At 42.8% G+C, this 27,091-nt stretch overlaps 4 protein-coding genes across 10 annotated transcripts; 3 read left to right on the forward strand and 1 right to left on the reverse strand.

The window, feature by feature from the left end:
* Positions 1-794: 794 nt before the first annotated feature.
* Positions 795-2,084, reverse strand: bisc (TM2 domain-containing protein 1 biscotti). Its single transcript, XM_046630124.2, has 3 exons — positions 1,752-2,084; positions 1,468-1,549; positions 795-1,365 (listed from the first exon to the last, which is right to left on the reverse strand). Exons 1-3 carry the CDS (start codon positions 1,954-1,956, stop codon positions 1,089-1,091), a joined length of 564 nt encoding a protein of 187 aa, XP_046486080.1. The 5' UTR covers positions 1,957-2,084; the 3' UTR covers positions 795-1,088.
* Positions 2,085-2,845: 761 nt separating this feature from the next.
* LOC124220745 (uncharacterized) lies at positions 2,846-13,891 on the forward strand. 4 transcript variants are annotated; one of them, XM_046630120.2, is made up of 10 exons: positions 4,510-4,633; positions 5,413-5,647; positions 7,089-7,188; positions 8,020-8,140; positions 9,301-9,511; positions 9,995-10,396; positions 10,764-11,135; positions 11,243-11,491; positions 13,330-13,545; positions 13,624-13,891. In XM_046630120.2, the coding sequence occupies exons 2-10, from the start codon at positions 5,515-5,517 to the stop codon at positions 13,773-13,775; spliced, it is 1,956 nt and encodes a 651-aa protein (XP_046486076.1). In that variant the 5' UTR covers positions 4,510-4,633; positions 5,413-5,514; the 3' UTR covers positions 13,776-13,891. The 4 variants fall into 4 exon arrangements, with proteins under 4 accessions (XP_046486077.1, XP_046486076.1, XP_068992109.1 ...); XM_069136008.1 differs by having other exon boundaries at positions 4,513-5,164; XM_069136009.1 differs by having other exon boundaries at positions 4,513-4,675.
* A 363-nt stretch (positions 13,892-14,254) lies between these two features.
* LOC124220746 (uncharacterized) lies at positions 14,255-15,772 on the forward strand. Of its 2 annotated transcripts, XM_046630123.2 has the most exons (3): positions 14,255-14,479; positions 14,560-14,988; positions 15,049-15,772. In XM_046630123.2, the coding sequence occupies exons 2-3, from the start codon at positions 14,723-14,725 to the stop codon at positions 15,404-15,406; spliced, it is 624 nt and encodes a 207-aa protein (XP_046486079.1). In that variant the 5' UTR covers positions 14,255-14,479; positions 14,560-14,722; the 3' UTR covers positions 15,407-15,772. The 2 variants fall into 2 exon arrangements, with proteins under 2 accessions (XP_046486079.1, XP_046486078.1); XM_046630122.2 differs by lacking the exon at positions 14,255-14,479 and having other exon boundaries at positions 14,491-14,988.
* A 789-nt stretch (positions 15,773-16,561) lies between these two features.
* Positions 16,562-22,893, forward strand: LOC124220744 (sodium- and chloride-dependent GABA transporter 1). 3 transcript variants are annotated; one of them, XM_046630118.2, is made up of 11 exons: positions 16,562-16,769; positions 18,344-18,706; positions 18,805-18,939; positions 19,013-19,141; positions 19,214-19,349; positions 19,599-19,970; positions 20,050-20,266; positions 20,355-20,507; positions 20,602-20,805; positions 20,903-21,073; positions 21,140-22,893. In XM_046630118.2, exons 2-11 carry the CDS (start codon positions 18,415-18,417, stop codon positions 21,272-21,274), a joined length of 1,944 nt encoding a protein of 647 aa, XP_046486074.1. In that variant the 5' UTR covers positions 16,562-16,769; positions 18,344-18,414; the 3' UTR covers positions 21,275-22,893. The 3 variants fall into 3 exon arrangements, with proteins under 3 accessions (XP_046486074.1, XP_046486075.1, XP_046486073.1); XM_046630119.2 differs by having other exon boundaries at positions 18,411-18,706; XM_046630117.2 differs by lacking the exon at positions 16,562-16,769 and adding an exon at positions 17,049-17,262 and having other exon boundaries at positions 18,411-18,706.
* Positions 22,894-27,091: the final 4,198 nt, after the last annotated feature.

The raw sequence follows: 27,091 nt of genomic DNA on the forward strand, positions 1-27,091 counted from the left end.
TAGGGTATGATCTGAATACAAGAAAGTTATAAGTCTGTGGGGAACAAATTATGAATAAGATCATTTATTCAGTATCCATTAAAAGAACGGGACATAAAATTGAAAGGAAAACAAAGTTAACAATCTGTGGTTATGATTAAGTATTTACACCTTATAATATTTACACCTCAAGTACAAATATCTATACCCCAATTATCTTCGTCTACATCCAATTTACATCATTTTCATACCATTTTCATCCTTTACAAATAAATATGATTAATCGAATTATTTGCTCACAATCTATGGCGTATAGCACAGTGTCGAAACAGATGCCGATGCCGATGCGAGTTGGGATTGACAATGTCATCTCGCGTTTGTTCAAGGTGCAGAATTTAACGAGTAATTTGAAAAAATAAAAGGTGAAGAATTTAAATGAAAGCGATAAAATTAATAAATCAAACCACCTTCTGTTTGAGGTATACAGATATTTCTCACATTCGTTCAATGCAAACTGATGGAACAACAAATGTATGTTTTATAAACTTTTCAGTCTAGCCCCAGAGCTCAATAGATAAGTGAAATTGCTTCATTTATCGTATGGATTATCATCATTTATAATTATAGAGGGCTGAGATCAGAGTGTTTGAAACAATTTGACATACATATAAATCATGTCGGTAATATTGCGTGGATATCATTCCGTAAAGTACACAATCCACAGTCCATAATCATATCCACTGATTTCATAAAGACTGGGAGTGAAATTCTGCGTAAATAAAAGCTAAAAAATTATCTTTTACATAATTAATCCCTGCAATTTATCACCATCGTCGTCCTACGATACTTTTGTATTTCACAAGTACACAATAGGGTCTTTGTTTTTTCTTTTTTTTTTCCGGAGTCAATACAGAGTAGCCTTATGAAAATTGTTTTGCATAAACTATGACGCTTTTCCCACAAGAATCGTTGACGTAATATTCACAGCGCATATGCCGTATTGGGTTTCACGTGAAAGCCTGCCATCGTTTTGCGTCACACTTACTCAATTTATTATTATCAGCGTGCAGTTAAGTAACAAATACACCCCAGACCCAACCCCCTATGTCTCACCAATCATCCTGCGGTAATTTGTATGTAAAATTGTCACTTCTGATCACTGTAATCCCAGCGCCGTAATACGGCATTACGTAATGCGAACCGTCAGCCGGACCCACTACTTGAGTCGCTATTAGTATAACGTCGAAAAATTGACCAACAAACAGAAATCCCAAAGTGCTCAGCTTCAGCAGACCCAACGCCGGATAACCGAGGTAAAATCTGTCCGCTCCGAACATTCCAAGGAATATCGAAAGCAGCAGCGACGTCTCGAAGGAATACCCGTTTCTGCGCAAGGAATAATACAGTTTTAGATATCATGGCTGAAATGTTGTATAAACTACCGGAACTATTTTTTCAACTTTTTCTCATTAGAATTTCTTTACTTACGTCCATTTGCACGGTATATCTTTTTTGAACGTGTTGTTTCCGGACTCTTCGCACACCAGATCTGTGGCGGCAAGGCAGGTGACTGAAAAAGAAAAACGTTAGTCGATTTATAACATTCTGACGGTCACATATCTAACAAAGTCAGCGGGGACAAAGGACACATCTGATTGTTAACCTCAAAGATTAAGTGAGGTTAGATCAGGTAAAGAATGAATTTCGAGGGAACTTGAGGAGCGGGTCAGGTCGAGCCGAACAAAAATTGCAATTTCACCGCACGTATTCACCTTTGGCCTTGTTTTCTTTCGTGCATCCTTTCGGCTGTTGAGTTTTAAGGTCGATAAATTCGTAGTCTGGATGCGGGCATATGTATTGGCCGAGTCTGAGGTTGTTGCAATCGATATTTGGCACCTGATTACAATCGCATTTTACGATCAATATCATAATCACCGTCGTCAACAGCTCGGTATAATTACACCAGCGATTATTCATTCTTCCAAATTCATTTCAAGCCACGCGTCGCTCATGCCATTATCGTGTCAAAACTTCGTGTTTAACAAATTTAACGTAACGTAACGTAACCTACAAAAATCACATTTGACTAACGTCAGATTCAGTGATTTGGTTCGATAACATCTCACGAGATGTCGCTACCGAACCATCAGAACATTTTGCCCTCTGCCGAGTATTTTGTTAACTAGATTTGCCGCAAAACTGGCGCGGGAGTCTGTTCAAATTATCCCCATTGGCATAATGAATGACAAAATAAAAAATGATAATAATAATAAAAAGACGCACAACACGCGAAACAGAAATAAAATTTTCGTCTATCATTTCGAGTTCAACCGCCCAGTTGGAATTTTAATCTTGTTTTTTTTTTTCTCTAGGTTTTGCCAATCGGTGGGTTAGAGTCGACGAAATTGTCTGAACGCCCGGTACTACATTACTTATTTTCATAATTTTATCAATTTTCGTTTCTGTTCCGTAAAGTAGCATGATGGTAGATAAAGAGAGAATGGTGCTAGTTTTAAAATCGATGAATTATAAAAATACCGGTATTCAATAGCAGTCAAGCAAGTTATTCCAAGAAAAATGATAGTAACGACTATTGATTTAATGAAAAATTTACAAGCGTCGTTTTACAGGGTGAAAATTAATCCGGTTCAACTATTATACTGTATGCCGATAGCGAAACCTGTTTTGCGGTTGATAACTCCGCAATTCATACTCGTCGATTTAATCGCTTTGCAGAAGTGAGGGCGACCAGTTTATTCCACGGATGCTGGGCCCCTGATCCAGCAGGCCCGTTTAGCAGTACGGCTGGGAGTAAACTCTCTCTTTAACATTGAACTTGACGTTGCGAGGCTAGTGCGATCGCGGCTTTTATCGAAGGCGGTTGTTCCCGTCGCTCCTTCACTCTCTCGGTATAAACTCGTGTATAACTCGCGAAAATTGGTAACGATCGCAGTGTCGGCCAGTCGACGCGAATACATTATGCATTCGATCGACACTCTGTTTCGAGCCGCAATATTCGTCGGCTTGGGATCTGTCGTCGCAACCATCATATACCTTACTCCGGTCCCAGGTAAAGAGGAAGGCTGACGTTTTTACTTTTATGTTTTTTTTTTTTTTTTCTCTTGCGAATTACAGTGAGATGTTTGATACTCAAAACGGTTGCATTTCCTTCGCTGTTTCTTTTCAATATGGAATTAAAATTGCCGCACTGCGCATGATACACTGCACATGTACGAACGAAAAGAAAGCGGATAAGATACGTGTATGAAAATTGAAAGTATCATAAGCAATTTTTTTTTTAAAGATTGCACAGAGCAATAAAATGTAGAAGAATAAAATTCATACCGATACGTTCAAAATAACTAATCTTACGATTCGATTGCGACATCTTGATATTTTTGATTGTTGAATTGTTGACGGATACTGGATATATCGTCCTGTTCGTTCTGCATGGTAATGTAAAGATATACGATCATTGCGTGTTAGTAAACAATGTAAATATCGCAATAGAAATTCGATAATGATCCGCAGAAGAAGTTAATTCCGCTCTCTCGGCGCAGCCGCAGACATTTTTCTGCACGATAACTGCAGAGTGTTGTAGAAGTTCTGCAATCCAAGTACTTGCGGAGCCGTGCAAATGCATATGGGACATTCACCTCGCGTTTTACCGTTCTCAATAATTATCCATATATTTCTCGCTACGAATTTATAATCATAATATATGTAAAAGTGATGTTTATCTCGACACGAAGCGACTGAAAAAAGTTGCTTTTTTTTTGTCAACCGAGAATCGAATAACATATAGCAAGATGTACCTACATAACAGGATGAAAACTGACCGTCACGTATAGTACTTTATCTGCAATGTAAAAGAGAAAAAGAAAGATCAAAATGTACAGTGAAAAGTTAGCCATAAACATTGAAAGAAGCAACATTGCGAAAAAGGAAAATAATTGTAAAGATAAATATCCGAATATCCGTTTTTATGAGAGAAAGTTGTTTGAACGTAAGTGATTCACCCGGTATACAATAGGTTTTTAAAAATATCATAGACGGTAAGTTGAACGAGCCGAGCGCACACGTTTGGTATCGAACGATGAAACGGGACTTGCTTTCGCTAGGGCCTAATGCCGCAGGCCGAGTTGGTGTAGGCCCAACCAAGCCAGTCGGTCGGTGATCGAAGAAGTGTGCGAGCATCGGCTCTGAGTGAAGGGAAAGTGAGAGAATACTGGATGCGGTTAAAAAGTCAAACGATAGGATAAGCCAATAAAAGTATAAAAGTGTTCAAGTTGCCAGTTTCAAGGGAAGGCAGGTAGGGGATGTCTGCAGTACCGGCGCTGCGCTCGTGCCTACGGCCAACTTTCACTGCTCGACCGTGCAAGACTGACCCATATATTCCGAGCGGGCCCCGGCGTCGGGCCCCGACAACCGACCACCTCCAGCCGTCCCGGGACGACATCGGTTCTCAACCTCGTCTAACGAGAGTCCCGACCACCGATTGGACCGAAATCGACTCGTTTATTGCAACTCTTGGCCGTGTAATCATCATTCGCGAGTCGAACGTTACTGAAGACGGATTGGGGCGCAGTTCGGTTCGGCCGATTCCGAGTGACCATGGCGTGCCGATAGTGCTCCCGAGACCTCTTACGATCCGGTTCAAAGCCAATTTCTATTTGCAATTTTTCCACTTTTCCGCGTTCGTTTATTTTCTTTTTTATTTGGGGAAGGGAGACCAAGATAAACGCAATCGACGATCGATCCATCGGGCGATTTATACTCCTGCAATAAATTGATACGTTAATTGTCCGCAAGAATACACTCCGTACTTGAAAGATAGACAGTAGACGATATGTTACGGCAGGAATATTACTTCGACGTGCCCTCGCTCACGCAATCCTGACATCCCAATGCAGTCATTACGAAGCGCCGGTGTTTAATCGAAACGCCCGCGGCTCGAATTGTTGACCGCGTGATTTATAATCCCGCACTCTGTCCGATCGCGGCGTATTGATTTGGTCTTGAGAAATAGATGGAATTTCTTATTATCGGACACTTTGTAAAGATCCATCTTTTTTAAACTAGAATTTCTTCATTGTTTTAAAAATAAAATCACCGTCAAGATGAAAAAATTTATCGTTTGTATTTTCCCTCGCTAATCCGCGGTTTCATTCCTGCAGTTTTTCTGGTAATTTACCTCATATATATTTTACTCTCGTAATTTTCCAAGCACGTTAAATTGTTCGGTAATTGTTTCCCGGTGACCGTGGATTTTTTGTCCGTCAAGTCAGCTGCGTACCGGGATCGTCACTGTCACTCCGGCGAAGTTGATTTCCTGTTTGTTGTTCGCCGTCATCGCGTCAACGCGAAAGCGCCGACTCTAATTGGTCCTCGGGAGATAAATAATTTGTCTTTCTCCCTGTCCGTATGTTCTAGGAATTCTAAGGGAATTAGAAATCACTCGATCGGTATCAACTTTCGGATAATAACAAAAGTGCTCTTGCCCGTTATCGTCGAAGATAACGACGCAGGTAGATCATGGATTTCTCCAATAAATGCACGCCCAGTTCGAGGCATTTTTCACCCTCCGTCTATGCGCTTCGCTGCACAATCGTACTGACGATGATTGCCGCGGTAGCTGCGATATTGCACTTGAGTCACTACAATCCGAGTAAGTGTTGTTTTACACAAATCTCAAAAATTAAAAGACGCTGAATATAGACCTGATGAGAAATAACACGAAGGCTGGACTAGCGAGGTGTAATAAGACAAAGACTTTCACTGTGCATACACCGTATTATATGAAGCCAGGCTTGCTAAGACTTAAAAAAAAAACGCAAGATGAATTATCACCGTGAATATACGTTCTACTGCAGAATCTGATCGTTCAACCCGCACGTATCGTACTTCACACCATTTTTCTTTTATCGGTTTTGCTATGCTTGATATTTAACCACTGACGTAACGGACGGTTTGATCAATCCTTCGAGGACAGACCGTGAGTCGTGATTAAAATTTTAACAAACCCCATTTTCTCCCCTCCGTTTCATGTTATCAATTTTCGATTGTAAACAGAAGAGAATTTAATATTTGCGCGTAGAAAAGCATCGGAATTCTCTCGAATTATAATTATACATTTTGTTTGAACAGCGTTGAATAAAATTTATTCCAATAATTACGTATACCATTCAACCGAGTTCACAATTATTCCATAACGAGGAATCTTAAATCTCTGTACCGTTTTTTATCTCGAAGAAATATACCTGTGTACTAGTTTGAAGGAAAAGCTCGTATTCAAGGTTGAAATGTTATTCAAACAGAAGCAAAACTCACATCTTAGATATGATTTGTAGAGTCTGGGTTAGGAAATGTCACAAGATACACATGATTCGAATTGAGAAAGAGGACAGAAAATATTTGATCCATTTTTATTTCTCGAAACTGAAACTATTCACTCGAGCGTTAATTACGTTTGGAATAATAATTTATACATAAGTGACGTATAATATGCATTCATCTTAAGCAATAAAATAAAATTTCTAAGAGACGAAACAAAAGTAAGGTATGAATATTTTTTATCCCATCGTACCAGTGATTAAAATTTCATTTTGCCGTTATCGGAAAATTTTGTTCATAGTCGTTAATGTTGGGTGGTAATTGAACACGCACATGCGGCAAATTTTTATTCATAGAATTCTGTCACTAATAGCGTAAATTATATAACTTGTACGTAGAAAACCGCAAGGGAAGGGTTTTAGGTTAAAATCGATTCGTATCAAGCTGAGAGACACGAGCTAAGATTAGAACGATGCGGTACCGTACGGCCTAGAAATGATTATGTTGTTCAAAGATATATTCACTTACATCGATCAAACATTGAGCAGTTAGACACGAATTATTTAAATGAAGAATTTATATAAGCTATTTAATGTGTGACTCATGGTAAATTATAAGCCTCGTGTCATCGAAAACCATACGCGCATTAACTAACGATAGTCAATCGCTGTTCTCTCGATTGAAAACTGAAGCAATGATATTTTGCGGTCGACTATAACCGATAATCGATGTGTTATAATCACACCCAATAATTGTAATTAATTTCTCTTCTACAGAACAGACGTTCTTATCATGCGACCGACCTTGTCATCATCTGGACTGGCCGATGATTTGTCGGGTGAAGCTAACCCTCGAGGTTTATCAATCCCTTAGCAAGTGAGTATAAGCAATAGATCATCGATCAATATTCGACGAAACATTGAATTAATGAACCGCCGTGTCGACTGAGCTTCAATGTCACAGAAAACTCATGCAAAATGGGATTTATCAATTCTGACAAAAATCAGAAGGTTTTTTCCCACCTCGAGACTGTTTTAACTGCTGAATGAAATGATCGCGGTCCTGTTACGTTATTACCTCGATCGGGCAGCAGGTTTTGGATTCATTGCGCCATCGACGTAACGCGAATCCGGTTCTTTGAATATGTAATTTGTTAAACTCGAGTAAAAAATACCTAGGTATAATAGTTCGACGAAATATTTTCATTGGATTTTCACGCCTAGCGATATGATTCCGGGTTTCGGTGCTTTGGTTTAATTATAAATGGTTATCTCATCCAAGATTTTTATTTTTCGTAATACATCTGCATCAGTTTACATACATATATGTGTACGATTGTGCAAGATAAGCCATAAACGAGAAACTTTCGGACAGATCTGGTAACTCGTACATAGTCGGTCACTGACAGTCGGTGTTTCGAGCCGGCAACTTTCATACGCCAGACTTGAAACCGTTCCTGTCATTAGTATCGACCTTTCTCATACACGGTATTACCGCACCGCGTCGCAAGGATAACGCATTGTTACGTCAATCGCGCAATCGGACTTTCATGGCGGTTGTTGCGGCAATAAGACGCCGGCCGTTACGCAACGAAAGAGCAACGCGGAAGACTCGCGATGAGAAAAGGGAACGCAAAAACCACGAAAAGTCAGACTTAGTGGGGGTAATTCGCGACTCTCGGACTTTGACTGTTTTTCTCTGACCTAGGTCCTGCGGTAATTGTCCGGCCAATGAAACCGCCTGTCTTGGAAAGCATTGCGTATCCGTCGACGGTCAGAGGAGGGGTGTGCTGGTCGCCAATCGCCAGATGCCGGGTCCCAGCATACAGGTAATTTTATTGTCACCTAGGCGGTTTTTGAATTCCCGCCATTACGTCACCAAGTCTTAAAACCTTCTGAATATATTCCGCGTCTCACGCTGTGTCCGGAAGGAGAAAGTGCGCTTATGACGATGACTCGCTGTATTTGCGGCAGAAGATGCAGATATTTAATGATGGATTCTCTCTTCTGTTGCGGAAATAATTCACCAAAGCGTCGTATGCGTCCTTTGATTCTCTCTCTGTTTTTTGTTTTTTTTTTTTTCTTTTCTGCGTATCTTTTCAGATTTCTAAGAAGTCAATTTCAACCAACGTAGTTTAAATATCTTTCTCATCTTCTCAGAATTATTTAAAATTTTTATGAATCATGTACTTGAACGAATGTCTTGTTCTTTTAAAGAATGTTCAAAATTTAGATTCAAATTTACGTGTGACCAGATTATAATGCACGGAAGTCACTGATTTTTTACACGTTTCAAATTTCAGTTCAACGGTATTTCAACTCTGATAAATACTCCCTTTTCTTTCTACCGAGAAAACTGTTAACTAGTAGGTCATTGTCGCAAATAATTGGAATTTTATAAAGCGTAGAGTGTAGCGAAGATTATACACCTTATTAGATTTATAAGAAGTTTAGAAACTCGCGGCATTTCCCGTCTATAAATATTTACAGAGAAAAACTTTTATCAATCAACGATGTTAAGGAATGCGTGGTGAAGAGAGAAATCGCATTTTTACTTATTTTTCTCAAACTGAACAATATAAAACAAAAAAAAAAAATTGCAACCTACAGTCGAAAAATATTCAGCGATTATGTATCCAGTACATAATAATTTAATTGTACTTGTACAGAGAGCAGAGGATTCATTGAATTTACCAATTATGGTGAAAGAAACGTTTTCTCCTTTCTTTGTTTCAGAGAAATATTTAAATTTTATAGCTTGAACCGAATATCTGCGATTGAAAAAAATGAATAAATATTAAATTGCCTCATCACAAGTGAAACCACGACTAATTTTATGGAAAACAATATTTCTGTGACCATATTCAATAAATTTTTTGTTCTTTGGTTTAACTACGTACTTTCACGAGGTATAATATGAGTACAACGACTATCCTCAACGTCTCCACTTTTCCCATGCGGGGTGATCAGAAGGTAAATATAACTGCAGGTATGCGAAAATGACATCCTCGTCGTCGACGTGGTGAACCGTTTGCCTGGTCGAGCAGTCGCTGTTCATTGGCGAGGTCAGTCCCAGATCGAGACACCGTGCATGGATGGTGCCCCATTGGTGACCCAGTGTCCGATACCAAGCTACACCGTGTTCCAGTACAAGTTCCGGGCAGCGGCGGCTGGAACTCACCTCTGGCACGCGCACGCAGGCGAGTCAAATACATCCTGATAAGCAGGGGGGGTTAAACGAATTGTTTCGAGCTTGGAGTCACGTGACCGATGATTTAAGGGTGTTTACGAGAATCGATTCCATTTTTAATGCGATAGTTCCGAGGTTTGGAAGTGCGTTCCGATCCGTTGGGACCGATGAATTATGGTGTGCATCGATAATGGTATAACCCGTAAAATATAACCTCAAAGCTCGTCTCGCGTCGAAATGAATAGATGAAATGTCTGTGCAATATTTATTCAGCCCGAACTGACCAGATCGAGCTTTTTGACAATAGCAGGATCATTTTGCAAGAAATTTCTAGTTTATCGGAAAAGTCGCTGAAAAGCTATCTCGTTTATTGTAAATATCATACTATCGGATAGGTCATGTGACACCTGAATTCTCGAAACATCTTGAGAGGGAGGAACGGCGACTATGCGCCGAGGATTGGAAAGTGAATTTTTTGTATCACTATTGGCAGGTGGTGACGTTGCCGACGGATTGTCCGGTTCTCTGATCGTGCGGCAGGCCGACGCCCGCGAGCCTCATCGCACCCTCTACGACGTCGACGATCCGAAGCACGTGATCCTCATCAGCGAGTGGAAACACTTCTTCTCGACCGACGCAACCTCCAATCCACTCCGATCCAAGACCGCCGCTCTTCTCGTCAACGGAAGGGGGCGCCAATCCACTGGTCCCAGGGTCCCCCTTTCCACCTTCACTCTCATCCCCGGTCGACGACACAGATTTAGGGTCGCTCACGCAGGTGGCGCGGGATCCTGCCCCGTAAATCTTGCCTTAGAAGGACACTCCATACTCGTAATTGCCCTTGACGGACACCCCGTCAGCCCTTTGAAGGTGAAATCGGTCACTCTGGTCAAAGGTACGATCGTCGTTCGTTAGGTTCGATTTTAGTTTTACTTTCGAGTCAGGGTTCAAGATCAACCCGTGGAGAACCGGGCAAAGTCTGGAGGTGATTCGGCAGAAGTCGAAAAGTTGTGGTAAAAATTATCGTTTAATCCCTAACTTCTCACAACGCTTTTTTTTTAATTTGTGTTTCCTACATTATGATACACGCAAATTGGTTGATCCTGAGACCAATTCTTAAACAAATTAACATCTTTGTCTGGAATTCGATCACACGGACTTTGAGGAGTTATGGACGTAAAGAAACGAACTCCATTTTATCCATCCGCTCTTTGGCTATCAGATCTTTCTACTTTGACTCGACGATGATAATCACTCCGCAGGAGAACGTCTTGACTTCGTCCTGAACGCCAGCGGAAGCATCAGGTCTTACGGTTTGACGGTCCGGACGATGGAAGGTTGTTTGTCACCTGCGGTAGTCGGAGGTGCAATTTTGCGGTACAAAGGCTTTACCGACGAAGAACCGTCGATGATCCCAAGCCTTGGGAGCATCGGGTCTCCTGAAGGTGATCAGCGGGACACCAAGGTCGACGTTTCTCTGACATCAAATCCGTTCGAGGGCTGTAACGACCGGGATAAAATATGCCTGACGGAAATTCAGAGCAAACGAAAGCTGCCCAAGGTCCTCGAAGGAACGCCCGACGTCACGATGCATTTACCGATCAACTACAGCATCGAAACTAGCGATTTCGCAGGTGAAAAAATTCCCGCACTTCTCCGAATCTGATGTTTTTCAGGATTGATTTTCACCCTGTTTCTTGTCTTTTTTCTTCTTCATTTTTCGTTCTGTTATTGCGCGCAGATGGCGGCGAGATCCGGACGCGAGTACTTCACGTCAGCAATGTGACGTTCACTTTTCCTTCTTCGCCGCTACTTACTCAGGGTCAAGACGTTCCCCAGGAAATTATTTGCTCCGGCAACGCTGGCGATGGATTACAGGTTACGACCCGATGTCGTCGCGACGACATATCCGAGGGTCAGGTCTGCGAGTGTGTTCACGTCAGACGCATTCCCGCTGGAGCAACCGTCGAAATCATCCTCATCGATCAGGGTGAGAGTCAAAAATGTTTATCCTCTTTTCAGTTTAACAAAATTTGCCGACATCAGAAGCATACAACGAATGGTTACCTAAGTTTGGGCCTATTCTCGTAGAATTTCATCCCCTTTCTGTCGATTTCAATTGATTTCGATATCGATGTCAGATTCAGGTTTGGCAGCGATACCTTCAACTATGAATAGACCAGTGATATTGAACCGAGTGTAATTATACTTTGAAAGCCAATTGACGACCGAGAAACTGCGTCTCTGTCTCAGACGGCATTGCCTTATACTAAATTAGTGCTCTGGTTGTATAATCCTTCGGTAATAATAATAACTATTATTTGTGCGCCATCGTCTTAGACGTGTACAGACATTTATACATAAAAGATGCGACAAGTTATTTTGTCGCGTCATCTCGTCGGATGAGCTTGTTTCAAGCTGTTTAGAACCCTTCTGCGTATACATGTAACGTAATACGAGATGTATATTATGTATCGCGGAGGGCGTAGTGTTTCTAAGGGCTTGAAAGGACTCGCAGGATCCATCGAATGTCCGTTAGCCTTGGCTCAGAGACCTTGAGCTACATCACTGCCACGTGGAGGCTGTAAAAACAGTCTGTATTGATCCCGTTTCACGTCCTGAGTATAATTTCGCGGGGATAATAGAAGGGGAAGTTGACTCCCTGCTAACTTCTCTCTGAACCTCTCGCCTCTCGTAAATAACACGATGCAACACAACCAATTGGACCATCCAAGGGTTTAATTACTGCCCATTAATGAGCGTCCGAAGCTCAAGGGATCGGCTACTCAAATTTTTAATTTATTAAATATATTCGATGCGATTACAAATATGGAAAGCTTTCATTTCTTATTTACTGTTGTGTCGTTTTTGGTAAAAGTCAAAAAAAAAAAAAATACCGAAAGAAGGTTTATTGTATCGGTCAGAATCAAAATCACATTCCATAGTTTGATTGCGGACAATGTTGATGAAAACAATTACAATGATATGGATAACAGTTGAATAATACGTCGTTTATAACCACTTTCAATTATCATTGCGCAATTCTATTCTTCAACCTCGTGAAAAGCACTTTCCCTTTCGTTGATCGGAAATTTGATTACGTAACGAGCTCACTAAGATTTCTGACTGGTTCGTTTGAGGCACTCGTTAAAATTGGAAGGCAAAGAGATATTTTTAATCAAAGTACGTGACGCTTTTGCCATAGTATCACTAACGATATTTACAGCGAAAAAAATCTCTCAACTTGCACTCCGGTGTGTTTACCGAAGCAAGCCAGCCAGGTGTACCCGGCAGCTCACCAAGCTATATAAATTGTGCAAATATCGAATGAGAAAGTGCTCTTCGTTGTTTCAAATAAACTACTTACGGCGATGGGGAATTTCGAATACGTATATTTAAGTAACAACGGTATGCGTTTGTTTGTAAATAAAATTTATTTTCAAAGACAAAGAAAGTCGGTGAACATCTGACGAGAATCGTGTGAAATGATTTCTATGTGTACATATCCGAAAGTGGGATCAAGATTTTGCAGACCGATGAATCATTGCAATTTCTTAAATCTCCAAAAGCACCGTCCAATTTCAATTTGGAATGAATTATATTTATATTTTATAATTACGCGCAAATAAAATACAAATCTAGTTCGTATTTCATATACCTGCATTTATTTGGTATTAATTATTATCATATCAATTTAAAATTGTATTTGTAACTTGTAATCGACAAATCGCAATTGTGTTTCCATCACTGATTTCGAGTCTTCAAACTGTCAGCAGAGCCGTCCGACTGACGTTTGTTCTTTGATAATTTTTATCGATTTCCGCACAGGTGGTTTGGATGACCTGGTATACCATCTCCATGGGTCCAGCTTCTACGTCGTGGGGGCAAAGCATTTCGGGCGAAGCGTGTCCGTTGAGGAGGTGAAGGAGATGGACAACCGAGGGATGCTGATGGTTCGAAACCTGAACCACCCGCCGTTGAAGGACACTGTTGTGGTGCCGAAGTATGGCCTCGTGGCGCTCCGTTTCAAGGCTGATAATCGCGGTGAGAAATGAGGTCAACCTTGGAACCGCGATCGGGGAAATAGCGTAAGTTTTACCGGTGGTCATTTTTTACCCTCAGGTTACTGGATGCTGCGGGATGAGCACGCGTCCCAGTGGACCAGGGGACTCGACGTCGTCCTGCAGGTCGGGGAACCGGACGGGATGATACAAGCGCCAGAGGACTTTCCAAAGTGTGGCTCTTTCGTAGGACCCGATTATTTTCTCATTTAGGTCTGATCTACGATTAGCGCGTATACAAAAACCACGACTGATGTAAATAGATGTAAATAGTGTAAGCGGTAACTGTAAAATGTGTGTAATTTTTTAAATTTTTTACGTTTTGCCTACTTTATTGACTCATGGTTTTGTACTTGGTACTATCACGTCATGTTAGATTGTTAGATAGACATACGTTATGTGTTTTCTAAACCAAATAAAGTCTATAACGAAGCTGCTGTTGACAACGATCATCGAGCTTGCCCTGGAAACACAAGAAGCTTGGATCCCGATGCGACCTTCTTCTGTTCCCTGCTCGTCGATGTAATCGAAGAGAGTTTTCATGACACCGTTTCTCGTACGCCTGATGAGTTTACAGGGAGAAAATACGGGGCTTTTACCGTGTAACGAGTCGACCAACAACCGCTGTCGCAGAGTTCGGTGAATCAGCTGATGTGAAACGATAGCCAGGAATGTCCTGTATAAGCGCCTTGCACTCGCAGCTTGTGACTCTACTCTCAGTGCCGCACGAGATCCTTCTGTTCCGGCACAAGGTATTCAAGGAGTACGTTAAAATCGCCGTCGGTCCAGACTTCATACACACTCTGCCCTCCTTCATCGTCCTATCCGCGATGATAATCGTGCTTTGGAGAAGCCCGCCGAAGATTCAATGCGTTTCCGTAGTTGTAAGCAGGGTGACTGTCTTCCGAGCGCTTCAGGTACGCTAGACGACCATAAATATCGGATCGCGCGAAAGCCTAAGTCATGAACGATGCTCCGTTTTCATGGTCTCCTCAAGGTACTCACCAGCTGGGCCCTGGTCAACGGCGTTCTATGGCTCTGGCTCATCTTCCAAAGGATTTTATACTGCTTCGTATGGTCCTACTGGAGTTACGTTAGTACCTCGTCCCGTCCAAACCTCAAAACCTATCAGACGGCACCGCCTTTCATCAATCCTCCCCATGCTTCCGAAACAGGACTCCGAGTATCAGGCCACCCTGGTTCCTTGGTGGCAGCGCGTTTGGTCCTCGTACTACCCACCACCCCATCAACCACCGGTATTTTCCGCCGGATTCATCAGCTGGATACTCTCGATGATTGCGGCCATCGGTGTGCTTGGATTTGTCACGTCTCCTCAGACGATGCAGAATATTTTTTCAGAGCTGCTTCTCGCGGCTCGTGACCTGCCGTTCATCGTTAGACACGGTTTCACCTGGTCAACGAACAGGTAACTAGGAGTTTGCGATATATTCTCGCTGATCGACATTGAAACCTTGCGATGTTTCAGGGTTAGAGAGGCGATGTCATGCGACAGAGGGACCGCCGTTGAGGACAGTGAAATCAGCTCTGTCTGCGACGATTGTCGATCGGATTTGTCGGCCGACGTTACTCGGGGGGCTTCGAGTCGCCGTGATGTTCGTCCCGTTTCTTACGGAACCAACTGGACTCCCAGACCCACGTATTCCGGGTACAAAGAGTCGCAGCGAAAGTACCAAGAGAAGACAATCCGCACATCTGCAGTAACGGTTGCCGGTGGTACGATCCGTCACGATGACGAGAAATTGTCGCCGAGACAACTGCGGCATCGACGAGGCTGTCACACAGTAGTTCCGAGCAATTCCAGCGACAAGTCAAGCGGGTGCTGAAGGGAACTTTGTGCTTTGGTATTATCGCGTAGCAACGTCATTCCACGAAGATGGAAATTTAGACAGACTGAAATTTCGCCTTGGTACGACGCGACTTGGTGTATGTGACTATTTTGTACATATAATTTATTTTGGAATTATACTGCGGACCTGATGGCCCACTTCTACCTTTCTCGTAATTCGTCACTTGTCGCGGAGGTCATCCGATGGACCGTTTCATCTTTCTTTCGACGCAACGAAGTACGAGATGCTTCGGCTTTCTCCGGTGATCGCGTACCTACGGGATCCTGTCGATTCCGCGAAAGCACAACGTCAACTTTTATGCAACGGTTGCTAAGATCCTTGCATCGATTACATGGCACCTAAGTGTACAATTTGGGTTTGCATTAGTCGTCGAGTGAAATCGTCGAGCAAACAGACATCGAGTCAGTGACAGTAACTTTGCAAAGAGAACACTGCAAACATCATTCCCCGCACGAGTAAAATCATGTTACGTAAAACTTGCTAGTCATCAACGAATTGCACGTGTCCAATTGTGTGAAAGTACAACGCGATTATTAAAAAAAAATTAATGAAATGAAATGATATGACAAAAATGGTCGGATCACAGTCCCGAGAGAAGAGAAAACAAAAGCGTGCTCATTATGTAAAGTAAGATGATCAATACGAGTGTTCCAATGGTTAAAAATACGAAGTGGGAACTATGTGGTCTTCGATTAAACAAAACGGGACTTGGTTTAGAAACTGCTAGCCGTCGGCGACGTAGCTAGATGAAGAAAGATCAAAACAGATTTAGAAATTAATCGATTCGTGACGTCGCACGTGACTCATCGCGAGTTGGTGGTTTTATTGACAAACAACCGTGAAATTTTTCAACGTTATTTCAAGGACTGCGCAGGACAACCTGGTGGGAAGAAATAATAACGCTTGTATCACGGTTCTTAGACATCCTCGTTCACCCTCAACCTTTCGCCCTTCAACCCGGGCTAACTCTTAAATTTTCGGCACGTTCCCCGCGTTTGAAATCTTGAAGAAACTGCGTCACCTTGAAGGGTGACATGGAGGAATGTTGGCACGGGGTGTTGGAGGATGAGGGTTTCGTATCAAGGGCGCATGCGTCGTGGGGATGAAATACCCCCGCAGCGTTGCGCCGTTCGCTTTACTCTACAACGGCGGTCCTTGTGGGGTAGGTCGCTCAAGGCTCGCAACCCCTTCGTTAAATCCGGATATCACAACGGGTTCAAGTCAGGCCTCAGAATTTCAACGTGTCTGGAGTGTAACTGGAAATACCGAAGCCGCGTCAAACGTCACACTACCACGGCGGACGTAACGGAGTGCATCGTGAAATTGTCGCATGACAAAGGTGTGTTGTGTTCGATGGATTTTTCATTCTCTGTTGTGATAACACGGTTGTTTTCCTCCTGCGAAGTTCCTTGATCGCGAATTTGACTCGTCCTTTTCACCACTTTCATTCCTGTCCGTGAAGGCTGGTGACGCGGTTGACTCGAAAAATCTCTCCACCTTCACCCCTGCTTCGAGAAGATATGCCGGTTCTTCACGCCGATCAGTGTTGTTTAACCCTGAATGATCCCTCTCACCCCATCATGATTTAATGTGTCTGTCGCGGATAGTCGAGCGGCAACGCGCAGACTCGGGTCTCCCGAATCAGGTGAAAATTGCAACGCCACCGTTTATCTTGCGCCACTCTTATACCCGAATGGGGTGTGTTGGTGTACAGTGAAAACTAGCGGGAAGAACGAATGCGCGAACTAACACAGCCGCCGAGTGTTAAGCTGGAGGCTTTATTCTGCTTGCTCGTACGAACTCCATTCCATGTGGAAATTCAGCATGGGTCCGTGCGTATCTATTGATTTTGCGACGCTCAGCATCCCTCAGACGCAATAACACCCTAGAACCTTCTTCGTATGTTTTCAACGAGACGCGGTACAGGTAGATGCACGTAGCCGCAGCTGCTCATCCTAATGCTGCATGCACTCGGGTAAAAGTGCGTTCAATTAATGACAACCCGATTTTTATGCTGGTAAGGTCATCTACCTTATCCATAAAGTGGTCCACCCTAGAATTCGATAGGCGTTAAGGCTCGATCAGTACCGAATGTTGTTACGTGATTGCAATTAAGATCTGGGAGCGTTTTTTTGTTGAGCACCTTGAAAGTCTGTTAGCGGGGAGCCGAAAATGCTGCTATAACGGCACGTGTCACATATATTAAGTAAAGAAATTCGGCGATACACGTATTTACAAACCATGGTAAGAGAAACTTGTTACCGGCACCGATTTCAGGCAATGTCTTTGAATAAGAAAGGATTTGGGAACCGGTTTTGAGGTACCTTCAAATCATGCTGTGTAACGCCTTTTCTCAACTCGCTGTAAAAGAGGTTCCATTCAAGTACGTCAATCATGCCAAGACTCATTGTCGGGAATTTCTCTGATGCGTATACAGCTGGTACGTTGAGTACATACCCTCGTACGGAATATGGCTCCAGGCAAACTCTCTTCACCTATTAGAATGTAACTTGTGCTCCATAAGTAAATGGTGCTAATAAGCACAACGTAGTCAAATCATTGGCACATCTTTTTTTCGATTTTCCTAATTTAAAAAGCTGGTACTTGGCGGTGTACAAAACTTGACTGTTCATATCGTCGAAACCGTGTCGGCGAGTGTAGAATATAATTCGTTTCAAAGTGGTTCTGATTGATCGATAAATGTAAGAGTATACAAAAGACAATATATCCTACGGAATAAATCGACATCTTTTGCCAGTTGTTTACATGGGTATAATCATACCGTGAAGATCAACAGATCAGATGTGCTTTCACCTTTCTCAAGCATTAAAATTTTACCGTAAAATGAACTGATTGTCATGGCCAGCTTGAGGATCCAGATGCGACTTACCACTGCTCTTCGAATTCTCGCAGGAACTTTGACTCCTGATGAAATTCCCACATCCAACCATTCGAATTTGAGGTGTTGAACTCGTTCCAGCGGCATGTCAGAAAAAATGTACTATTGGGGAGAGGAACGGGAGGTGGCGGACTCGGAGCAGACCTTCATCGAGTTCAAGGCGAAACCCTCGTCAGCAGGAGAGTCGTCACGGGCAATCCCGAAGATGGTGGTGTCGCCGCCGCAAGGGGAGATAACGGGCGCTGGTAGTCGGGGTGAGGACGTGGAACGCGGTGGCTGGGACAACAAGCTGGACTTCCTGTTCTCGTGCATCAGCGTCTCGGTGGGCCTCGGAAACGTCTGGAGGTTTCCTTACCTCTGCTACAAGAACGGAGGAGGTAAGTCAGCACGAGCTGCCGCAAGATTTTCATTGGTAGTACAGATCTTCTGCGATTAATCGTCACTAACGGGCTGTTTGTTCGTGTTTGCCGTGCAGGTGCTTTCCTCGTCACTTATGGAATCGCGATGATCTTTTGTGGGATTCCGATATTCTTCCAGGAGGTTGCGATCGGTCAGTACCTCGGCGCCGGTGGAATGACCCTCGTCGGTCAGCTGTGCCCTTTGCTCCAAGGTCCGCTATAAGTTCCCTGATCGATACAGTTCTTGGTTTCCAGTCCAATCGATGACCGATTTGTTATTTTCAGGGGTCGGCTACGCGACCATGACGATCGTCTTCTTCCTCGACGTTTACTACTGCATCATCATCGCCTGGACCTTGTTCTACCTGATCGCAACCTTCGCCAATCTTCCCGGTCTGCCTTGGAGCGGTTGTGGTGAGTACAGTCCGACGGCTTCGATTCCTCGCAAAACTGCTGAGTGTGAAATTTTTTCTCTATTATGATCAGGTAACTGGTGGAACACGGAAAGCTGCTTCAGCGCCGAGGAGGCTATTCAGGATCTTGAGAAACACGCGAACGCGACAACGTCGACGTCGAGCAATCAGACCGTGCACCATACAACGCCAGTCGAGGAGTATTGGGAGTAAGTATGCGTGCAGGCGTAAACAGTAAATTAACATCGATGCTACGACAGGGATCATTCATTATCCCGGTCAACGGTGCGTCATGAATATTAAGAACGCAGAGGATCAGATCCGAGGTAGTAAAGTCAACGGGGAACTTTTGATTTCAATCAATCGCGTGACTGCCCATCCCCTCATCCTAGCGACCTCGCCCCAATCAATTCGCGGTAAGCGCAAAGCGAGGCTTGATTCGTTACTACCGATTCCAGTCGACGCGTTCTTGGAATAACTGGAGGCATCGAGGAAATCGGTGGAATGCAGTGGGAACTCCTGGGGTGTCTAGTTTTAGGCTGGCTACTAGTATACGCGATAATACGACGCGGGCTTCATCAGAGCGGCAAGATCATCTGGTTCTCGGCCCTCTTTCCGTACGTAGTACTGTTCATTCTTCTCGGTCGTGCCGTGACCTTGGACGGTGCTGCGGATGGGCTTCTTTACTACGTAACACCGCGATGGGAGGAGCTACTGACTCCTGGACCCTGGATCGACGGTGCGACGCAGATATTCTTCGCTTACAGCATCGGGACTGGGGCTCTTCCGGCTCTCGGATCGTACAACAAGTTCCATCACAACTGTTACAAGTAAGGAAATATCTGTTGGAAATTGGGCTGTGCTTCCGGTTGTACGGCGATTCGTTCATTCGTTGGTCTCGGTTTCAAGGGACGCTCTGATCACCTGCGTCGTCAACACTCTGACCTGTCTGCTGGCCGGTTGCGTCACCTTCTCCATCCTCGGCCACATTGCCATGGAACAGAACACCGAGGTATCCGAAGTCGTCAAGAGCGGACCTGGCCTCGTTTTCCTGACCTACCCCGAAGTTGTGCTCAAGCTGCCTGGAGCACCAATTTGGGCGATAATATTCTTCGTCATGCTTATAGTAAGAGAAAATTCGACACTATAGGTGTTTCGAACTCGTCAAGAGGCTCTTTCGGTCACTGATCATTTTCGCGTCTCTTCTCGAACAGATTCTTGGCATAGACAGCGAGTTCTGTATCGTGGAATCGTTCATCACCGGTGTCGTTGACAATTGGCCCGACACCCTTCGCCCTCATCGTAACAAGTTTACGGTCGCCATATGCTTGCTGATGTTCTGCATGGGGGTTCCCATGGTCACGCACGTTAGTACAGTAGTACAGTCCGATGATGGCACTGCAATAAAAATTAGGAAGAATGAGGTGGTGTATACTGTTTTTTTTTTCACATCTGTTTCAGGGCGGAGTCTATATCTTTCAGTTGATGGACTTCTACTCGGCGAGCGGAATGTCGATCCTCTGGGTTTGCTTCTTTCAGACAATAGCGATATCGTGGATATTCGGTACTCGGAAGTTTTGTGACTGTGTTCATCAAATGATGGGTATTCGTCCCAATAGATTCTGGTACATATGCTGGCTGGTTTTTGCCCCTGTTGTTATGGCGGTGAGTTATAGAGACTTACCCTCTTATCAAAATTCGTTGAAAATCGTTCTCGACCCGTTCTACTCACATAGTATTAATTCATACCATACGATTTCAGTTTATATTCGTATTTCAATGCGTCCAATACAAGCCGTTGAAGTACGGCAGTACTTACGAATACCCATTGTGGGCTGAGGTGGTTGGATTCATTCTTAGTTTCTCGTCTATGATTTGGATACCAGCCTACGCCGTGTACTACGTCATTGCATCGCCAGGATCGTTCATGGAGGTGAGTTTCGTTGCTTTGGAAATAAAATTGACGTATAACCTCGGATTGACAAAAATTTCTTTTCAGAATATCCTGAAGGGATTGAAGCCGAACATAAAATCCAGAGCTAAACTACCGAAGGGTGAAAAATCTGCGATCATTCCCATGTCCGAGAGTAGCGCCGGGCTGATTTCAAAAAACAACAGCTTTCTCAGTCAGTAACGATACCCGAACGAGCCCGAAGGGCGTTTGACAGGATATACCGAAGTGTGATGGGGGTTTATGTGTTTATACGTGTGCCTGTATCTGCACACCCATGTATATGCGTGTATTCATATAAATACTTCGTGGGGATTCCGTCTTGTGTGTACAGGCGCAACGCAGTGATACATAACGTAGCATTACACGACCTTTCGAATTTTTTTAGAAAATTCGAAAACGTCGAACACGACATCGAGGAGACAAGTAAGTCAATCAAACGCTGTGGGTTCGTTAATGCTGGTATACCTATTCTGACGAGAAAGGAGCGACGAAATGCAGAGCAAGGTAGGAATATATTTGTTGCGCGAAAAAAAAAAACATGCGGTAGTTACCGCTATACAATTTGTGAGACTATAAAATTGTTGACGTTATTATTAGTATTGTTATTATTATTATATTATTTTTATTATTATCGTTATGATGGAAAGTAATGTGTAAAATAGTCTAGAGTCGCAAACTAGAGATTGACGATCATTTAGTTTTATCGGATCCGCAAAATGGAATAAACGAAAAGCGTGGTTCTTGCGATTAGAAAAGCTTAATTGTAGGACGGATTCAGCGTTTATAGTTATCGTTGCTTGTACAAACATACCTTACGTTTTAGGAATTAAAACATAGTCCGGCTATATAATTCAACGAATCAAACGCTATTTATTTAAGGCAATTATACGTGTAGCCATGATAAATTAAGAAGAAAAGATATATATCAATAACTTTTCCAAACCGCTGTGCGGTGATATTTTTATTAGCGTTGTGGTGAGTGATATTTTAAGTGCTGGAATTAGATTATCGAAGATTTGAACGACAGTTAAACGGCCAGATTCGTTTGATTTTGGAACCAAACTGTGGAGGGATTTTGTTCTCATGAATATAATGTAATATCTGTACATAATGTTTTATCTACATGTTATTGATACAATCGAGCGTGCATTTTTTTACGACGCCAAGGATTTTTTGTTCGTTTACACTATTTTTTTTCCCCAATCTTTCTTCAACATGAGCCGCGTGGCTTCTGATCAAAATTGTACGAATACCTATACAATATCTACACTTTAATGTCAGAATTAAGATCTGATGGGTTCCTATAGAACTTAGAAATAAGACTCAATGCGTCGCGTAATTTGAACACGAGAAGGCTTTTTACGTACACGAATAATCGATTAAGTGTTCAATTTTTGTAACAGAAATCTATTACGCGAACCTTCAATTTCAGAAAGGTTTTTTCAATCATATCCTGTGTCTTTTTTTTTCCTAACATTTTATCGTCTAACTGCCATCAATAAAAGACTAGGAAGTTTCGATTCCGCCAAATGCTCAATAGGATGTACCATATCTGTATACAATGTCGCTGAATTGAAGGCGATTTCATATTTAACGTACAGCTCGACTCGTGTTCGTTTGTGTTGACGTGTTTTACAGATCGTAATTCAAAACGATATACAGAAAATTTATGTAGACTTCAGTGTACAGTTTATATGTACGTATTACTTAGTTTAAAAAAAAAGAAGAAATACATCCGTAATTTATTGTTGTATATCTGATCACTATATTTTATAGACATTAAAGAGCAATACTCAAAATTTTTACTTATATTTACATACCCGAGGGTCAATGATCTCTAGTATTAAAAAAATAATTGCAGTCCAAATTGGCAACGTAGTCTTATAACCGAGATGCGCAATAATTCTTTAAAAATTCCGCTGTCGGTTAACAACGCTTTCACCGCGGATACGTCGTTCTCTGTCTTAACAGCAGACAGTAAAAGTCGATGCTGTACCTTTGCGTGATGAGTAGTGATTCTGTAAGCTTCTGACGGTGAAATTGACAGGTGCATTTCATCAGTTTGCAAGTACGACTCATAGAAGGTGCCACTCGGACCAAAATTTATTTTTTATTTTCTGTAATTTCTGTTGGTAAAGAATTTTTCCCGAATTCATTGTATACGAATTTTCGTAGAAAATAGGCAATGGCTTCTCCTGTTTAAATGTATTGGAAAGCAATTACGAATGAACGCGAAATAGTATCCTGCTGAAAAACGGAACAAGTTTTAATTGCAACTAGGCAAAATCGATCTTGCCAGACGTTTGTTGTTTCAGTCCAGCAGTAATTCCAACGTCAAAGGGCACGTCAATTCCACCGGGAGTTCGACGCACCAATTTTACGACTGACTCTTGCCGACGTGACTTTATTACGGGGAAGAACGGCTCTTAACCGGGTCAATTTATCAAACGAGTCTTTACGCACGTCCGAGAAAATAATTAAGTCGCTTCTCGTGCAGGTGAACGAGCGGTTTCCTGCAATTGCAACTTGCGGAAGAGCATAGTGGTGTAAAAGATAGGGATGCGAATGCGGGTGTAATTTTCAAGCTTCACTGTTCGTTCGTAGGTTCGTATCAAAGGTGTTTGATTACTAAGGCACAAACATTGGGCGGATAATTAGTTCACATGAATATTTGACGAGCCAAGAAATTTCGTTGAGTGAATCCATCAGCTTGGAGCCAATTTACTGTGGAGTCAGTTCAACCGGGGGGAGTTTCCCTTGAATTACTGAACATTGACTTTAAGGAGCAAGTATACACATATATAGTACGTCAACGGTTGTACTCGCCTTCGTGTACCACATATACAATTATACGCGCTGCATAGAAAACCTCAAACCCTTTTCAAATTTGCCGATCGCTCATCGAAATCGATAAAATTGTACAGTTACGACTACAAGTTGCATGGAAGTGGGTTTTTCTAAGTGTTCCGGATGGGAAAATGTGGTGTGCGTAAGTTCTGAATCAACGTAAATCAGAAACGATTGTGAATCGAAAATTTCAGTGGTTTCAAACTCTGCCGCGGTTCATGGCCTCCGGGAGCATGGCCATCCTTAAAATTAGTCGTAGGAAGGATGACTGATGGCTGGTAGCGACGAGACGGAGGCTCGACTAGACCCTTACCTTCCTTTTTTTCTTACCTTCCTCCACGAGACGCGCCATTGGGAATATTACAGTCTCGAAAGGATAACATGCTGTAAGAGGGTGAAGGTAACGTTGGAGGTAGAAGTGCTCACTGTGGAGCAAAACCAGGGAGGAGGGGATGGATGGATACGCTTTGACAATGTGACACCGGGGAGGTCTTGATGAGCCCGTCGCCATGGCGACCACTTCACATTACGGTATTCCTCTCGCCAAGATGTGTTCATGGCCAAGGTGCAAGGCTATTGATACAAATACTCACTTCAGAGATTTTCACGGGTACGTTGAAAGAAACCCTCCATGGATTTCCGATTTCCACGATACGTGGTGGAGGAGACAAGTCAAACTTGACGGATATAAACGGAAATTTCGGATGTACTGAGTTGTCTAAAGAGAGCTTGATCGCATACTGTTCTTTAAGTTCAAATAAGTCGGTAAATGATTCTGAAGTTCGTGAATTTTTTGAGTTGCACGTAATAAGCAACTAAGGCAGAACCACTTTTGATTTATATCGACCGCGCGTAGAATTTCGTAACCTCTTGTAGAATGAATGGTGAAAACCGTGCAAATCTGCTTTTAAGAGTTTAAGCAATTTTTAGTGAATCATTAGACCCATCCGGGATAGGCCAAGTTGGCGCATTTTGAAATACAATCTCTGGAGTTTTCCCTCTTTGAAACATTATCTTCTAGTTTGGTTGATCTTTGTCAGGGGAAACTTCAAGAGGAACTTATACAGCCGACCGGGGACCACTAGGATTCCCAAGAATGGGGTGTGGGTGGTCATCCTCGAGAGGTCAACGTTAGGTGTCCCTTGGTGGTGTTCAGATGCTTTGCCGACTTTGACGGGTCTGCGAAGCCCAGAGTTTTGTTCAAAAACTCAATCGAGAATGGCCAGTCTTGTCCATCGTTGAGTTTAGCGAGGGTTTTTAAGGTGGTAAAAATGCGATCGCGCTTTGGATGAATAATTTATAACTGTAAATCGTAAAGCAAATGAATTCCAGTACGGACCAGCTCTGTTACTGTGACTAAAATGAATGCGAAATTAGGCAAGTTTTTCGTCGTTCACTGCTCTCTGATACGCCGTTTTTAATACTTTCTCAAGGTACCCGAAGCTCGGATGGCTCGCGGCGATTCGGGCGGAAAAAGAGCCGGGACTCCCCTAAAGGGGATGGAAGAAAACGGGAATCCACAATCAGCGAACTCTGTAGCGAATGGGTAAATCATGAGGATAGAAGTTTTGGCTAATGCGAATTTAATAGATCTCGGTTGATGTACCAACTTTTGGCCAGCAGGAACCAAACGAACTAAGGACCGTGTAATGGGGTCGCGTCGAGGCAAGAGCGTGACTTATTCTTGGTAGTAGCAGCCGCGAATCAGACCAAGGGTCGTTAGATTTTGGAACGAGATAAATCTGTTCAAAACGTATTTTCACCGGGTTCATTAGTGCCGTTATTATCCGCTGTTTCAGAAAGTTATACGGTACAACCACAATTGACGAGTCTTTCAATCAAGTATTACAGGAACATCCGTGACTCGGATGGTTATTGGGTGAGTTTCCATGCGATTAAAATACTTTCAGAAAGATCTTTACACGTACTATCAAACTTGAAGATGTTTGTCTTTATTGGCCTGTCATACAATCCATTTTCTGAAATGGACTCGCGCGAGTTTAAGAACTTCTTTCGGTACGATGTTACTCAAGAGTGGGTCGGTGGATACTTTTAACTCTAGGCTATCCTCTTCCTTTCCAGTTCGCTTTGTGATTTGGGGATCTTTGCAGAACTCGCGACAAAGACAACTTCGGTCAAACGGTTCTCCACGGCAACGAGTTCAGCGGGCATAATTGATGCCAACTTCAGGGCTGAATCACAAGAGCCTTGAAGTAACGTTTGAAGATAAACACATTTTACTTTCTGACGCAGATTTTCTCCCGAGTGCTTTTCTTCATTGTCGTAATCCGAAGCTTGGCCCAAGAGGTGAGCGTAGACTTATTCTCCCATTCATAATGCAAACTAGGATTGATCACAACTCGGAACCCGGACTCCTTCAACCTTCGCGCAAATAATCTCTCAAGTATTACACGCCGGCTTTCTGAAATTGTGGAAAAAGAAAATCCGGAGTTATCGAGAAGCGGAGAATAATTTCCATTCGGTGATATAGAGAGCTGGCGTCTTCAGGTATCGTGAATACTTTTAATCAAGTGCACTCCATTTTTGCATCTTGATTATCCAGGCATGCATAAGAATCGAATTGAACGAGTTTTAAGCTAATCTGTAGTACATCGGGATACATTTTCTTCGGAGGATTATCAGGGAATTCATGCAAATGCACCCTGCAGACAATGCGACAAAGATTTACACGGCATTTTGTCCCGATGATCAGATTCCTCCCCAGTGGCCTCCCGGCTATTTCAGATACTCGACTATCTTGGATACGCAAGAACACAGAGTCTGGCTTATTTTCCAGTGAAAATGACATACAGTTTCCGTTCACGTTGAATTCCACTTCTTAATTCGTTTCACATCCAGAGGATGTAATGTTCCTTTGGAGCCTTTTCTACGTTAATTACACTATTTTCTTAGCCTGCTGAGATGGGAGAAGGACTATAAGTAAAGGATGAAAACTGCTTCAACTTTGACCGGGTATAACCCAAGCTTCTGTGCACGCCTTGGGGGACAGATTCCATTAAAGGACTCTGCATCTCCGTGTACAATGTGGTTCTTCGATTAGTTTAAGCGGATTAAGTGTCCCTGGAACGTGCTTTCGGCGTTGGTGGATTTTTCCACCATTCTTATGTTCACCCATACATTTGTCAAATA

This window comes from Neodiprion pinetum, chromosome 5, assembly GCF_021155775.2.
Source record: "Neodiprion pinetum isolate iyNeoPine1 chromosome 5, iyNeoPine1.2, whole genome shotgun sequence".
NCBI lineage: Eukaryota > Metazoa > Arthropoda > Insecta > Hymenoptera > Diprionidae > Neodiprion > Neodiprion pinetum.

Bases quoted from the DNA above. Each gene is read 5' to 3' on its own strand.
- bisc (XM_046630124.2), bottom strand. From the start codon at position 1,956: ATGAATAATCGCTGGTGTAATTATACCGAGCTGTTGACGACGGTGATT. The intron at 1,550-1,751 runs GTGAATACGTGC...TTTCTTTTTCAG, and splicing joins GAAAGAAAACAAGGCCAAAG to TCACCTGCCTTGCCGCCACA. The intron at 1,366-1,467 runs GTAAGTAAAGAA...TTCCTTGCGCAG, and splicing joins GATATACCGTGCAAATGGAC to AAACGGGTATTCCTTCGAGA.
- LOC124220745 (XM_046630120.2), top strand. From the start codon at position 5,515: ATGGATTTCTCCAATAAATGCACGCCCAGTTCGAGGCATTTTTCACCC. The intron at 8,141-9,300 runs GTAATTTTATTG...ATATAACTGCAG, and splicing joins TGCCGGGTCCCAGCATACAG to GTATGCGAAAATGACATCCT. The intron at 10,397-10,763 runs GTACGATCGTCG...ATCACTCCGCAG, and splicing joins ATCGGTCACTCTGGTCAAAG to GAGAACGTCTTGACTTCGTC.
- LOC124220746 (XM_046630122.2), top strand. From the start codon at position 14,546: ATGGTCTCCTCAAGGTACTCACCAGCTGGGCCCTGGTCAACGGCGTTC. The intron at 14,989-15,048 runs GTAACTAGGAGT...GCGATGTTTCAG, and splicing joins TTCACCTGGTCAACGAACAG to GGTTAGAGAGGCGATGTCAT.
- LOC124220744 (XM_046630117.2), top strand. From the start codon at position 17,240: ATGTGGAAATTCAGCATGGGTCC. The intron at 18,940-19,012 runs GTCCGCTATAAG...TGTTATTTTCAG, and splicing joins GCTGTGCCCTTTGCTCCAAG to GGGTCGGCTACGCGACCATG. The intron at 19,971-20,049 runs GTAAGGAAATAT...CTCGGTTTCAAG, and splicing joins TTCCATCACAACTGTTACAA to GGACGCTCTGATCACCTGCG.